Here is a 17,026-nt window from a genome sequence, read left to right as displayed (position 1 = left end):
GGGGGGGGGGGATGTACTGAATTCTTGATGTAAACGAGAAATAGACTTGAATCAGACCGATATTCTGGTTTGCATCTGTCCAAGTCCGACTTGATTTATGCCGTCAAGTCGACATGAAACAAGTCAATTCCCGGCATAATTCAGTCTGATTTAATTCAGACCGATTTTTCGGTCTGATTCAGATCGACTTTTTTTGGGTATGGTTGTAAAAGCTATTGTATTTAGAATAAGCGATGATTTTTTTCTAGGAAAGAAATCATAAACTCAAGGACGAGAATGTTCTCAATTTCAGAAACCGGATGTTCTTGATTCAAAAACCTAAAAATTTTTACTTTTAAAACCCAATTGTTTTGAATTTCAGATAAAAAATTCCCGTAAAATGAGAGAAAATGTCCCTCAATCGAAGTACAATTGTTCCAGATTTGGGGAAAAATGACCAAGAATTAGAACTTTTTTCTCTCATTTTTCGGATTTCCCTTTCAAATGACTGAAGACTTGACTTATTTGAAGAATCCTTTGATCGCTAGTTTCCTGCGGGACAGAGTTCTGAGAAACGGAAATTTTTACTGGAAATCGGAAACTTTTCGTCTCTGTGATATTTCTTCACATGAAGTGGAAAGTTGTTCCAGATTAGAGTGAATAATTAGCAAAATATATCTTTCATACATGTTACAATCAATCATCATTACTGTTGCGTCTGGGTATAATGAAAATAATATTCAGTCATCTCAGCCATAAATGTGGGAGAAAGTTATGGATACTCCGATATAATTGGTAACACAGCACACATTTTGAGTCCAAAATGATCCTGATGGTTTGAAAATTGATATGGCTAGCGAAGGGCAAGAAAATAATTTAACCCTCGCTCACTCGCTCAATGAGCGCGGCGCCGCCCGTTTTCGTTTTTTATATATTTTAGCGTGTTTCTCGATACTTAAAAATTCTGAAAAAGTAGAGTTCTTAGTTCAATCCTTTTGTTACGTGTTGGCGTTGTCAGTTTTTCTCGAGAAATTTGTTTAGCTAAAAAAAGAAAGGAAACGTCGAACGGACAGAAAAGCGGCGCCAGGCCGCCCAGTGCGAGTGAGTTCCTGTCGACCGCTCGAGCAACAGTGTTGCTACATTCACTGCTGCACTTGAAATGCGCGCATAGTAGTAAGCACCACGGTGGCAACAGCGCGGACGGTTTAACCCAGCGGCGCTGCGCTAACCGTGCGACAGATAAAGGCTGGCGGTTGAGAGTGAGTGTTCGAGGGTTAACAAAGATTTAAAGTGGGTGGGTTGACATGGGTTTAAAAGTCGCGCGGAAAAAACATGAATATCTTGAAAACTAGAATCGACAAAGTAGGCCCTTTTCATGCGGACGTTCAAATATTAACATCATTTATTTAGAGATTGTTCAGATATATAACGGAAGATGTAAAGTCATGAATGAATGATAAGTGTCTATTGACGTCAACTTCATATTTTGACTTGTCAGTATTAGAATATACGAATCACCCTATGAAATAGTTCGCTCGATTGAATTACTTTGCAACCCCAATAACTATGATATTAGATGATTGATTGCAACATATTCAAAGAAATATCTTGCAAATAGTTTAATCTTATATGTCAAATATTCTGATTTCAATTTCTTTAGTCAATCAACACAAAGTCACTGGCAAGAATTCTCTTAACACGAGAAATGACACTGAAACTGGCGAACAATTCTGGTGAAAGATAGGCACGACTTTTGGCGCGGACTGTACTCTAGGCGCACTGAGTGCAGGGGCCCTTTTTTTTAAATAATATTTTAAATTATGTTGAAAAAACGATTGAAATTTATTTTCTAAACAATTATCTTTTTTATGCATTGACTTTCGAACTACAAAATTAATTAATTCAATAAATAAATTAATTTATTCACCCGCTCAGTTTTTTTATCTGTGGAAAATAGACGCATGTATCCGGAGGGATGAAAATTTAGGGGGGTGAGGGGGAGGGGTCTGAGGTTACAATTTTATAAAATTTACCCCTCCGGAAATATGCGNACACCCGCATGTATCCGGAGGGATGAAAATTTAGGGGGGTGAGGGGGAGGGGTCTGAGGTTACAATTTTATAAAATTTACCCCTCCGGAAATATGCGGTGATTTTTTATAATTTTTTAAACAATGAATTTTGAGGAAAATACATGAGTATGCGGTTTCTCCGGGGGTTTGAAGACAGCAACATGTATCTGGAGGGGTGAAAATTTAGGGGGGGTGAGGGGGAGGGGTCTGAGACTATATTGTTATAAAATTTACCTCTCCGGAAACGCGCTGATTTTTTAGAATTTTTCGAAAAAAGAATTTCGGGGAAAATACATGAGTATGCGGTTTCTCCGGGGGGTTGAAGACAGCCGCATGTATCCGGAGAGGTGAAAATTTAGAGGGGCGAGGGGGAGGGGTCTGAGACTACATTGCTATAAAATTTACCCCTCCGGAAACATGCGCTGATTTTTTATAATTTTTTAAACAATGAATTTCGGGGAAAATACATGAGACTGGGGTTTGTCTGGGGGGTTGAAGACACCCGCCTATATCCGGAGGGATGAAAATTTAGGGGGATGAGAGGGAGGAGGTTGAGACTACATTGTTATAAAATTTATCCCTCCGGAAACATGCGCTGATTTTTCGTAATTTTTTAAACAATGAATTTCGGGGAAAATACATGAGTATGCGGTTTCTCCGGGGGGTTGAAGACAGCCGCATGTATCCAGAGGGGTAAAAATTTAGGGGGGCGAGGGGGAGGGGTCTGAGACTACATTGTTATAAAATTTACCCCTCCGGAAACATGCGCTGATTTTTTATAATTTTTTAAACAATCAATTTTCATCCCTCCGGATATATGCGGGTGTCTTCAACCCCCCAGAAAAACCCCAGTCTCATGTACATTCTTATAAAATTTACCCCTCCGGAAACATACGCTGATTTTTTATAATTTTTTGAAAAATGCATTTCGGGGAAAATACATGAGTATGTTGTTTCTCCGGGGGGCTGAAGACAGCCGCATGTATCCGGAGAGATGAAAATTTAGGGGGGTAAGGAGGAGGGATCACAAATTTCATTTTTACAAGAGTCATTCCTTCGGAGACATGTTGGGATTTTTTATCATTTTTTTAACAATCGATTTCGGGAAAAATACAAGATAATGGGGTTTTCGCAGGGGGTTGAAGACAAATGCGTGTATCCATAGGGTTGCACGTTTCGTTCGAAGAGGGGGGGGGGCAGATTGTAGTTTATCTGTATTCATAAATTCAAGCCAAGAAGAATGCGATTTCATTAATTTCCGACATTTCCTGCAACTTATTCATGAAAATGGTATAGAAAGAAATGTTACGTCTCGCATGATGAAATCTGTATTATGCTTATTATTTTTTCATGCAATTTTTAGCGTTAATCAAGAGTAATTGAACATCTGGAAGTCTCCATCTATTTAATGCAACTTTCAGTTCATAGTTAAGTTTCGAACAAATGAAATAGTTCGCAAAAAAATATATAGTACAGGAACATGTGCTGGACAGGCTCAAAAATGATTTGAGATGGGAATGAAAGTAACTCAAGAAGATTTATTTCTCGACCCCTCGGAGAAACAACATACTCATGTATTTTCCCCGAAATTCATTTTTCGAAAAATTATAAAAAATTAGCGCACGTTTCCGGAGGGGTAAATTTTATAAAAATGTAATCTCAAACCCCTCCCCCTCGCCCCCCTGAAATTTCATCCCTCCGGATATATGCGGCTGTCTTCAACCCCCCAGAAAAACTCCAGTCTCATGTATTTTCCCCGAAATTCATTGTTTAAAAAATTATAAAAAATCAGCGCATGTTTCCGGAGAGGTGAATTCTATAAAAATGGAATCTCAGATCCCTCCCCCTAACCCCCCTAAATTTTCATCCCTTCGGATACATGCGTCTATTTGTCACAGATAAAAAAACCGAGCGGGTGAATAAATTAATTAATTTATTGAATTAATTAATTTTTTAGTTCCAAAATCAATGCATAAAAAAGATAATTGTTTGGAAAATAAATTTCAATCGTTTTTTCAATATAATTTAAAATATTATTTAAAAAAAGGGCCCCTGCACTCAGCGCGCCTAGAGTACAGTTCGCGCCAAAAGTCGTGCCTATCTTGCGCCAGTTTCATCGTCATCTCTAGAAATCTGTTTTTTTTTCTTTATACGTGAGCCCTTCAGAAACATCAAGGACGAACCTGTGAAAAAGTCGATACTTTTTGTTCTTTCTAGGACCAGGCGACAGAGGTAATTCTATCCCTAGGCCAGGCCTTCGAGGTGGCCTATCAAATGGCTTTGCGGGACAGATTGGGAGGCCAGACGATGAGATCTCAGTCTGCAAATCAATTGGCGACTGTCACCAACAGCACAACGACGACTGTAAAAGCCCCACCGTCAGATTCAGCCCGTGAAAATCCTCCAAATTCTAATCCAATCATCATCACTGATTCAAAAAGCTCAAAATGTGGAAATAATTCTCAAAACACAAACACAAATACGCTAAAATCCAAGTCAAAGCAAAAACAGTCCGAAAAATCAACAAATTCAAATCACATCTCTGACATTAATCCCGGAAACGACTCAAATTCACGCGGGATAAGCATCAGTGTAGCCAGTAATTGCACTACGGGAAATTCCAATGCAAGTACGAAACCATTGGTGAGCCATGGTCGTTCGCACTCTGTGAACGACATCAAAATTAATGGAAATCAGTTGAAGCTTGCACCGACTCCAGTTGATGACATTAGTGTGGGTGTGAAGGACATGAAGGCAGGATCTCGTGCACCAATTGCCCTCTCCGAAGAGCTATAAATTCCATTGAGGTGACATTGGTTATTCTTCAGCAGCTGTTCGTACATAAATAAGAGGAATGCATACACACAGAGCAATGTTTTTTTGCTAAGAGTAATTTTTGGATTTCAATGGCCAAGCTGTGATCACTTATTTATAAATTTGGAAATTCAAGTCTTCGCGGTCATGTGCAACGAGTTATTTCTAGTGTTTTATTGAAATATTATGAATATTTGAGGAGTAATCTTTCCATTTACAAGGATTAGGGTGAAACAATACATTAGGACCTATCGGGCGTTTGTGGCTCTTTTATGGATATCTTTGATGCTTTTCGTGATTGCACATTTCAAGAATCGATCATCTGCGACTTTTTGAAGAATCGACCCGAGGTAAGTTGAAGATACTTGAGATATGAAGATGCTTGAGTTGAAGATGCTTGAGCATATCTGCCAAATTGATGCTGATCATTGTATACCAGAATGTGGAATAAACTATTCCAACGGAAAAACACAATTTTTCAAGATAAAGTGGTTAAATCTGCCAAATACATTATTTAACGTTTTTTAAAAATAAATTCACATAAATACGTAAACATTCCCAGATAATCGGACACTTCAAGATATATAACACGAATGAATTTCGCAGAATGCTCAATACTACTCTTTTAATTACTAGATTATAAATGAATAATCCTCAGATATTAAATAATTAATTCATAAAAACAAATCCTCAATCTTTCAAGGCGAATGATTTTAATTCGTAATAATGAACCTTTTCGATGATTTTTACATAGTAATCAGCCTACTTTTCGATATTTAACCCTCAAAGACTGAGAATCTTATTGAACGAAGTCCACGTAATTTATGATATTCATAATAATTTATGAAATTGATGAAAAAAAGTGTTTAAACAATTTTCCTAGGTATTAGGTTGCATTAAATTTTGAAAAATGCCCCTCAAAAAGTTATTGTGGATGATAGTTTCGATGCGATATAGTATTATCCAAAGATTAAAGTTCGAATATCGATGATTATCGATTACAATGACAATGTGGAGGCAGTAATGGATTCATTGAAAAATGCAGCTAGGATTCACGGGTATGCTTCAGTAGAGTATCTGATGTAAAAATCTCTTCGACTTGAACTGCCGAAAAAGAAAATTTGTATTCATAAAGGTAAGTCTAGCAAAACGGTCCTAGGATTTCAGAAATAGGGAATGTGCATTGAATATAGTAGATACCGGAGCATGATTACGACTTATTATTGTGACCAAAAATAGAGAGGAGCAGCATGGGGGACATTTGATGGAAAATCGAACAATTTAGATTGATGAATGAGAATATATAATTCTAGAAACCAAAGAGGCGTATTCGAGACATTTAATGCAAATGTTCGCATTAGACGAGTCAGGTACTCAAAACAAATTGATTACGTAAGTAGTATTCAGAAGGAGGAAAATAAACTGCCAAATAATCAATCATCTCCAATTGTGGAACATACGCACACATGTTGCATTAAATATATTCATCAGAGATAAATTTTTTGAGAACCATTGGGGTTTGAGGACAAAACTTAGGCTAAGGAATAGCAGCACTTACCAAAGCATTCATAGAAATTGTATAATGTAGGTGTGATGGGACGAACGCATCAATATGCTTGAGATATATTTCCGAAGAGTATTTCAATTGATATCAGATTGTTCTCAAGTCTCTACTTCGAATATGATATTGCTGTAGCATCAAAATAACAACATAGCACGACTTCAAAAAACTGTATCCTTTGTATTCGATTCTTTCTGCAATTTTTCCATCCTTTTTGTAAAAAAAATTATACTTGGAGGACAGAATAAAAAAATTGTGATGAGATATCATGATTCCTGGGAACAGAACAAGAAAATTTGATGTCGATCGAAGTACCCTCACGGGAAAAAAAATATATGCAAATAATTATACGTGATATATATGTGACATATTGCATTTTTCGCCGAAAATATATCTTACATATATGTTAGACATATGTCGAATATATATGGGTAATATATATGTGCTCGCATATATTCAGCATATATCTGATGTATTGCATTTTTCGCCGAAATATATGTGCATATAATTTACATATATTTCACATATATTCCGTTTTCCGTACGGGTAAGAAGGACAACTGTGAGAAATAACTTCAATCTTTCTCCTTATTTTCTTCATATTTCCTTGTCATGGCTGATAATTGCCTTTTTCACTCCTCTCCATGTATCTTAAAGACACGGATAAAAACACCATACAACTGGTATCCCGAAAATCCTTGGGAACAAGTTCATTTCAACTATTTCAAAGATTCATCAGACATGAAAATTTAGCTAGAAGTAATAAATGTATTCACTATGCGATAGCTAAATCGTCGCCAAAAAGCCTCACGAATCAGCTCGTCTACACGAAATTCTCTAAAAGGAGTCAGAGCCATTTACATTCTTAATAGACATCTCCATTCATCCCTCCCACGGATCACTGAGTCTTCATAAAACATCTTCTTTTGATGTTCTTCACTTACCAACGTAAATGAAGCGTCATTAACACCGTCGTGTATGCTATTGAAATGACAGGTCAAAACCGAGCACTTCAATTTTCCTCGTTTCAAAAACTCTTTCATCAACATTTCCAACCCTTGAATGAAAAAGTTTCGAGATATTTCTACGAATTCGCTCAACATTCATTCACCATTTCAATTAATTTCTTTCTGAGATTTGGAAACATCAGAAGCAGGGTCCGGGACTTCGTGCTCCTAAATCCGTGGGGGGCGCCGTACATGAAAAACAATGGAAAACTAATTGGAATCAAACAAACGAATGAAATGTCAAAAAATTTGCAGGTTGCATTGGAGTAAAAAATTGAGGTTCTTTCAAATCATGGGCCATGTGTAGGATAGGAAGATGATAGAATGATGTGGTTTTAAAGGGATTTCACCATGAAGGGGAGGAACAGGCTTTAAGAATGACTATTCTCTTGCCTTCTATTCATTTTAAAAGATCATCTGGCAACATTTTTTTTTAGGAAAATCCGGAATTTCCCCCCGAAGATGTTGCGATATGTGTGCTTCAGGGAATTTCCCTAGATTTCCCCCAGGACAGAATTTTGTCCAGAATTTCGTCCAGGAAATTTCACAGGATTTTCCCCGGTAGTTTTACTATATTTCCTCCAAGAAATTTCCCAGGATTCTCTCCAGGAAGTTTTACAGGATTTTCCCCAGGTAGTTTTACAGGATTTACTCTAGGTAGTTTTACTGGATTTCCTCCAGGGAATTTCCTGGGATTCTCTCCAGGAAGTTCTCTAGGATTTTCATCAGGAATTTTTACAGGATTTTCCCCAGGTAATTTGACAGGATTTTCACCGGGCAGTTTTATAGGATTTTCCACAGGAAATTTTACAGGATATTCACCAGGAAGTTTGACAGGATTTCTCCCAGGAAATCCTGTGAAATTTTCTAGTGGAAATCCTGTAAAACTTCCTGGAGAGAATACTGAAAATTTTCCTGGAGGAAATCCAGTAAAGCTACCTGGGGGAAATCCTGTAAAACTACCTGGCAGAACCCCAATTAAACTACCTGGGGAAAATCCTGTCAAACTACCTGGGAGAAATCCTATAAAACTACCGGGAAAAATCCTATCGAACTACCTGGGGAAAATCATGAAAAACTACCTGGGGGAAATCGTGTAAAACTACGTGGGAGAAATGCTATAAAACTACCTGGGAAAAATCCTGTAAAATTTCCTCGTGGAAATCCTGGAGAACTTCCTGGAGAGAATCCTAGGAAATTTCCTGGAGGCAATCCAGTAAAACTACCTAGGAAAAATCCTTTAAAACTGCCTGGGGAAAATCCTGTAAAATTTCCTGGTGGAAATCGTGGGAAATTTCCTGGAGGCGATCCAGTAAAACTACCTGGGAAAAATCTTTCAAACTACCTGGGGAAAATCCTGGCAAACTACCTGGGGAAAATCCTGGAAAACTACCTGGGGAAAATCCTGGAGAACTTCCTGGAGAGAATCCTGGGAAATTTCCTGGAGGCAATCCAGTGAAACTACCTGGGAAAAATCCTTTAAAACTGCCTGAGGAAAAGCCTGTAAAACTATCTGGGGAAAATCCTGTAAAATTTTCTGGTGGAAATCCTGGGAAATTTCCTGGAGGCAAACCAGTAAAACTACCTGGAAAAATCCTTTAAAACTACCTGGGGAAAATCCTGGAAAACTACTTGGGGACAATCCTGTAAAACTTCCTAAAGAGAATCCTGGGAAATTTCCTGGAGAAAATATAGTAAAACTACCTGGGGAAAATCCTGTGAAATTTTCTGGACGAGATCCTGTGTCGAAATTCTGGACAAAATTCTGTCCTGGGGAAAATCTAGGAAAATTCCCTGAAGCACACATCTCGCAACATCTTCGGGGGGAAATTCCGGATTTTCCTAAGAAAAAAATGTTGCCAGATGATCTTTTAAAATGAATAGAAGGCAAGAGAATAGTCATTCTTAAAGCCTGTTCGTCCCCTTCATGGTGAAATCCATTTAAAACCACATAATTCCATCATCTTCCTATCCTATACGTGGCCCATGATTCGAAAGAACCTCAATTTTTCACTCCAATGCAACCTCCAAATTTTTCGACATTTCATTCGTTTGTTTGGTTCCAATTACTTTTCCATTGTTTTTCATGTACACGGAGAAAAAAATTCCAGAATTTTTCAGGCGAAATTCAGGCAAAAATTACCGTGCCGTCTGGTAAAGTGGGTTCAATTGTCTAGCACCAGAAAAATCCCGGTGCTGCATAGTAAAAATTCCGGTACCGCAGAATAAAAGCTTGATCCCTGACTTTTCTATTACATGATAAATTACATTCAATAGTTAAAAATGAGTAAACATTGTCATTCAGCATATCATCCTATTAATTTTATTTTAACCTCTCCTCCATATCCTCTCTCCCATATTAAAAGCGCAATGCGCGGCAAACGTATGTGGAACGTTTGACAGGCCAATGTATCTCTACAGCGTTATACACTTCATGAAGAGAAAATAAAGGGCACTCATTTTTTTTCTTAACCGTTTTATCACAACACTAATTAATATTTCACTGAATTGATATTATGAAAAACATTAACCTGGGGTTTCAGTAAGGAGATATGTGAGAGAGGAGGCGACGGAATAAATCATCTGATCACGTTGAGTTGATGTTCGCGTTTGCGGAGGGGGGACGAAGAGTGCCGAAATCTTCCGAATGCGCGATCGANGATCGGGTCCTAGGATTCTGGTAGAGCACCGGAAAAATTTGCCAGTCAGTGTCATAATTTTTCTCGTATTTCTCGTAAAAATTCACTGTCGCTTCGATTTTACCGTGCTGCACAAGAATTTTTCCCCGCATTTATCCGAAAAATGACTCGTGCAACAGTACTTTTTCCTACTCTTTGCGGTACATTTCGCCTGGAAGACCATCTGAACCAACTTTACTGTGCGAGCACGGTAATTTTTCTCGTACATTTCTCTCCGTGTATGGCACCCCCCGCTGATTTAGGAGCAGGAAGTCCCGGATCCTGATCAGAAGTCTAAAATGAATGAATAAATAATCCACGTATAACCCTATCTTAACCCCTTACGTACGGCGTCGATATCATGCATCGTCAACAGTAAAAAACCATTTTCTCGAATGGTAAGAGACATTTGGAAAAGATATTTGGAAAGTCAATGGAATTGTCTCTGCAGCGAACTATTTTATTTAATTATTTTTTCAATGCATTTCAGTAGCGAAGTGGTAAACCGGTTTAAGTCGACTTATCTCCCAGTTGAGTTTTTGGGGAATATTTCCGAATCTAAGGGAGATAGCGAAATTTTCATAATGACATTTGTTGTAACACTTAATCGGCTCTACAAAAAAGGTTATAACAATAATTTTGCTATCTCCCTTAGATTCCGAGATATTCATTGAAAACTGGTCACTAGTGAAAATCGACTTGTACCGCTTTACCACTTCGTTACTGGTTTATAAAATTATTTTCTATGAACAAAAGTTGTAGATGAAAATTTTACATCCAATCGATTCAATCACATTAAATCATCTCCTTTATCGACAAAATTTCCCCCAAAAATTTGCAAATTTTTACTGAAAATACTTCAATGATCCTTCTATCGAATGACAGAAGTTACATTTCGATTTGTTGAATAATTTGTTTGTTATAAATAAATTGAGCATGTTCGAAAATTTTGGCAATCAATTGTCGGCAAGCATTGAAATTGGTGTCAAAAATTAGGAAATTCTCTAGGAGTTAATTTTAAAGTTCAATACAGCCAATGCATTCTATTTCATTTTTGTTCATTCGACTGTTTTCAAGTAATTGTTCATTGGACTACGGAGTTGACGCGCCGTAAGTCTCCTGGCCGTAAGTCTCCTGGCCTCAAAGAGCACCGTGAAATGAGAGCTAATAAAAATGTGAAACAATTAAAATTCCGACTCTCAACTATATTGAATTTATTGGCAATTTTTATTTGATTCACACTCGCTGTAATCGACTCCTAAAAAAGTTTTAAAAAATGAATCGCTTAGAATCCCCATCTTTAACCTCTAAAAATCTCATTTCAGCTCGAAATCAAATCAATTTTTTCCATTAAATCGCTATTTTTTTCTTCGTTCTATCGTCATTCCCTGTCGATTGAAACTTGAAACCTTCCGCTGAACCCAAAATCAATCATTTTTTTCCAAACTTCGTTTTTCACGAACTGCAAAAAGGCACCGGCGTCACCTAGCGATACAAAATAACTGTCATTTTTTAAACTGCGTCATATGACCAGAAAATGACAGTCTTGTGACGCACAAATTTTTTAAGTAAAAACGATGGTCACAAATAATTTGGAAGCAAATTGTTGTCAAATCATCAATATAGATGCATAATGACGGTCGTAACTAATTTCTAATTTGTGATTGTCATAAATACAAAAAATAGTTTCATCTGTAGAGATGACAAATTAGCGTGATTTTTGTTTCAAAATGAATATTAAGCTAATACGAAATGAATTCAAATAAAACTTGATACAAAAAAATGAAGTTGCATCTATATAGATGAAAAATGACTGTCATATTTTTTTGGCAATTTGTAACAGTCATAGAGGAGGGGAGAAAAATTGTGACAGCCGTCATAAATGCCTCGTCATGACCGTCATATGACGCATCTCTAGCAGCACCGCGCTACCCGAGCTAGTTGACTCGGCCGGCGGTTGAGCACCAGTCCAGGAGGGTTAAAAAAATTTCGTATTTACGAGCTGATTTAAATGGTTGCATGCAGCGAATATTATAACTCAAAATTTATACATGGAGCTTGCATTTAAAATTCAGAATAAAACATTTGAACACTCAACATCATACGGAGGAAAAAGAAAAACTATTCGTGTAGTCATGTGTAGAAAATAACCTAAATCGACGATTATTTCTTTCAATAGTGTTTATTGTAACAACAGCTCAAGGGGGTGTGGAAGCAGTATTGTTCTGTGCATCATTTCAAGCACAGGAAACAGGGAATGAAACATTTTCAAGGTTTATATACGCACGAGTGGGAGACGTGGGGTAGGATTGGTTATGCTCGATAGTGGCTCTTTGAGTGGGTCACACCCCTATATTCGCTTCAACTCAATAGAACGACAGTACGATTATTAAAGATCTATTGTTACCACCTTTGTCGCGCATAACGCGCTAAAGAATTGTGTATTGTAGTATGAAACTCATTATTCATTAAAAAGTTATTATTAATACTTGAGAAATGCGTAAATAAGAAAAACTTGCCACTTTTTATTCTCTATTCAGAAAAGAAACAATTTGTGACAATATCTGTACTTCTTGATGTTACTTGTATCATATAATTACTGAAAATTGTTCATACGTGACAATTAAATAGGGTTTAACAAGTGAATTATCACATTTAATAGTAATTAAATTGAAAGGTATACACTACAATGAGATGTCTATTCCCCAAATTCAGTTTTTCAAAAGCACGAATTATAATTCAACCTAATTGGAAACTGTGACGGTTGAATTATAACTAAACGGAACAATTGTTCCTAGAATTTAGAGATTAAAAGATATTTCATATGAGAATTATTCGTCGCGCCGATGTACGCCGGGTGTGATAATTGATTGGAAATGAAATGTATGGAGAGAGTTGAAGTTAATGAAGTAAGAGAGTGTGAGAGAGAGGATAATGAGAAGAGAGTGAGATGAGAGCAATTAACAAAATGTGGAATGGTAACGCAGCGAATTTCCATCGATAGAGACGTAGAAAATACGAGTGTGTACATAGGATGGATTGGACGCATTATGTGACAGGCGTGAATCCGTTTAATTCATGTGCAATATGTTGTAATTATTATCTATATTTATTGAAATGAAGTTAACGGGTGACTTGACGAAGAGCACAGTGTTGAGCAAATTGATCATTTTGCAAGTAGGGAGACTAACATTTGGATCCGATAATTTCAATCCTGATATTATTGTTGGACACTTGGACCCGGTGCTCTTTCGATTCAAGTGCCGATGAGTGGCAGACACAGGGAGAATGGTAATGTCGAGGCAAATAAAAGGTGAAAGTTTAATGCATCGGAATGGAGGTATACAATTTGCTTATGATTATTTGATCGATATGTACGACATAACGTGTCTTGATCGGTGCAGTTATAATTAAACTAATGTGATATTTAGTTTGTTCCATAGTTTATTCTTCACTTGCAGGAAACTATGTGGACTTGATATTTTGTATAATTTATTTCCTGATTCATTGAACTCGTATAATCAGCTTTGCTTCATTATTCGTCGATTGGTATTATCATCAAAATAATTATTAGGATTTAATTGAGTATTTTCCAAGGGGAGTTTGTAGAGGTACATAAATTTCGAACTTCAAAATTTATGGACATAATTAGTGTAATTATTAGAGGTGTAATGGTAATATTGATGATGATGGTTGAGGTAATCAAACGAGAGGAAATTTAATGGTTAGTGGATAAAAGATACGATATTCCGTTCAGAAGCTTTTACCATCGACGAATGCCATATAGACGCACTATTTTAAAAGAAAAAAAATTAAAAGTCGCAGCCTGGTTATACGCAGACTTCCTACGTTCTTGTATACACTATATTTATTATTGTTCATGTTTATTAGAATTATATGAATATATATATGAAAAAAAATATATATATAAGATATAAAAAGTTGAGATTTTATCATTTTCTCCCCCGAATTTCTGACTTTCCAACTGTAGAACGATGAAGGTGAGTCGTTAATTGACCGCCGGACGTCAACGAGTCGTGAAAATCAGTGATCAGAATATTATGGAAAATTTGTACATTGTGTTGGTATTTTGAATAATTTTGCGGCCAATATTCTATTACAAGCTGATGGGAGTAAGCCCCCGAGGTAGGTACGCCACCATTGCCCTCGGTAAAGATGCTAATTAACCAAGTTTTGATCTTAACAAAGTTTTTCGATTAACCACTAGATTGTTACAAGATGCGGGCGCTCGTTTTCCGCAGTGCTGTGACTCCGGGCTCGTTATATTTTCATCGCGAATAAGGGATAAGAAAGGATGTCGTTTATAGGGAGTGAGTAGGTAAAATAATAACGTTGCATCGTTGTTGAAATTTGTACAGTAGTCAAATTTGAGGAATGCGGAATAATGCAATATTGAGGACCACTTGACGAGTTTGTTGTGGACCGGAAAAAATCAATTCCATTGTTGTCCCAGCGGTATATAATGAGAAACAACTAAACATCTTTATAGGATTTTGTATTTTTTCATGGCGCTTCGACATTTAGTCTAATTTTGCGGTGTCATTATGTTTGCGGTAATGCTTTTAACACTCTAATGACATTCTAACGCATTTTTAGGCGGTCATCTATCCTGTTAGCCTGAGTGGAAATTGGTTCAGGCCCACCTGAAGCACGATCAGAATTTGATCAGTTTTTTGTAAGGTTCGACTGATCCGGGGATTCCTGATGAGAAGCTGACCAAGTTCTGATCCAGTAGATCGGATCCGAAAAACTACAGGCGGGTTCAGATCAAGTTCTAATCAGGTAGACATGATCAGATGATGCCTGATGAGAACCTCATCAAGTTTTGATCCAGTAGATCGGATCCGAACAACTGCAGGATGATTCAGATCAAGTTCTGATCAGATAGGCACGATCTCACCCTGAGGTCGGCTGCCTGACCCCAATTTGATCAAATTCAGATTTATTGTCTTTGATCGGCATTTGAACGGGGTCAATTGAAGAGAAAATGATCAGATTCAGATCCGTTCCACCTGACATCAATTTTAAAAATCAGGCCCGGTCGCGCGCTTCGCGCGTTCCCTCTTTGGGGTATGACCGGTAGGGGTTGGTGGAATTGGGTGTGACCCATTACGGGTCGAACCAATAACTTCCCGACCATTTGTTTTTGTGACGCTGGGGTCATGCCACAGTGAATGCGGCGCACGCTATACGCAACGCTAGTCATTGTCAGAAATATTCGGAAAACAGTTGGATAATTATTTTATGCGTTGCATGCGTTTAGCGTTGCACCCGTTGTGGCATTACCCTTAGGGTGATTTCGGAAAGAACGCATTTGCAATTTAATTTAACTCAAACTTCAATCAAGTTTGAGTTGAACCCACTTTTTACTTGACCCACTTCAAAATTCTCTCAACTCCGAATCTGATTCACTTAAAAATGTGCAACTTCAAAGTTAACCCACTTCAAAATTTTGTAACTTCAAAGTTAACCCACTCTAAAATTTTTCAACTTTCCCTTTTTTTTTAATTGCAAAATTCGAAAGTTTTATCTTAAAAACTCAGTAACCACTAAGGCGATTTTGCTCAAAATCCAATGAGAATCAAGTTATGTGGAGACGCATCGATTACACAAAATCAATTCAAATCCCATCGTTACCTTAGGTAAAATGGTCGAATTTCTATGAAATTAACGCTTTTTGGCATTTTTTTCCAAGTTTTATGTGAATAAGTAAAAAACCGCTGAGTCAATTGTTTTCATAAACTAAACAGTTTTAAGTTACATGAACACGCATCGTTTGAAGGAAGAAAAAAATCAATCGCTTCATTCGTTCAGGAGATATCGGACAAAATTTTGGTCGCATACGTACACACACACATATACAGACATGTCTTCAAAAATGTATCAGGATGATTCCGGGGGTCGAGAAATATGAAGAAATCATCGAAATTCCACATTCGATTTTCGGGGTCATTACAATAATAACTTCCTCCCTTCGGGTCGGGAAGTTAAAAAGTATTTCGAAGAAAAAAAATCGTTGGAATTTTATTTTGTTAATTTCTTGATAAAAAAAAATCGAATTTCCAATTCTTGGTGGTTGGGGACGAATTCGACTTACCATGGAGGAAAAAAAAATGCGAATGAAGTAATTTTTCTAAGTGAATGCAATGACTTTTGAAGAGATTGTCATTCCTTCACATGTTTTATGTAAATAACTAAGAAACTGCTGAGGCAATCGCCCTCATATACTCATCGGTTCGAATTTTTTTTTAACACTCATAGATTGAAAAAAAGATGATAATCACATCATTTCTCGGCATAAAATCTTTGAATTTTTGTCATTTTCACGCATATTTCATACGAATAACTATTAAACCACTGACACGGTCGCCTTCATACACTGATCACTCCTAAGTTACATGAACACGCATCGATTGAAATAAAAAAAAAATGAGAATGATAAGATTTCTTCGGATAGAATCATTGAATTTTCACGAAATCGTCATTTTCTACATGTTTTATGCGAATAACTAACCAACCGCTGAGACGATCTTCTTCATATACTGATCACCCCCGAGTTACATCAACATGCATCGATTGAAAAAAAAAATTCGAATTACTTTGAAATTATTTAGAATGGTCTAAAACGGAAAACTGCGAAGTTTGACCACCCCGTGTGTATTCCTACTGTCGGTGTCAAAAATGGAGACCACTCGAAATAAACGTCTATAACTCAGTGAAAAAAAATCGTAAAAATATGAGACCAAATACACTGTGTAATATAAGTATTTCGCTTGCCCAATATGGAGTTTCAAGTTTTTAATTTGATTAGTTTATTTATAATCGCTGTGAGAAGCCGAAAAACCCCCCGATTTTCAGGGTCCGTAAAAGTCGGCAAACTTTGAACCGCTAGCAAA

The 17,026-nt window shown here is 37.0% G+C and overlaps 1 protein-coding gene across 1 annotated transcript in view; it reads left to right on the top strand.

The window, feature by feature from the left end:
- The window catches only part of LOC107040374 (ankyrin repeat and SAM domain-containing protein 1A), a gene marked incomplete at its 5' end in the record, with an annotated part of 112,258 nt that extends 106,886 nt beyond the window's left edge, over window positions 1-5,372 (top strand). The window contains one exon of the mRNA XM_015260448.1: window positions 4,268-5,372. Within this exon, the coding sequence (XP_015115934.1) occupies window positions 4,268-4,846 (579 nt within the window). The remainder of the gene's footprint in view (window positions 1-4,267) is intronic.
- Between the last annotated feature and the right edge of the window lie 11,654 nt (window positions 5,373-17,026).

This window comes from Diachasma alloeum, unplaced genomic scaffold (genome assembly GCF_001412515.2).
Source record: "Diachasma alloeum isolate Michigan unplaced genomic scaffold, Dall2.0 Dall_scaffold_00328, whole genome shotgun sequence".
Classification (NCBI taxonomy): domain Eukaryota; kingdom Metazoa; phylum Arthropoda; class Insecta; order Hymenoptera; family Braconidae; genus Diachasma; species Diachasma alloeum.
This window is presented reverse-complemented; position numbering and strand designations above follow the sequence as displayed.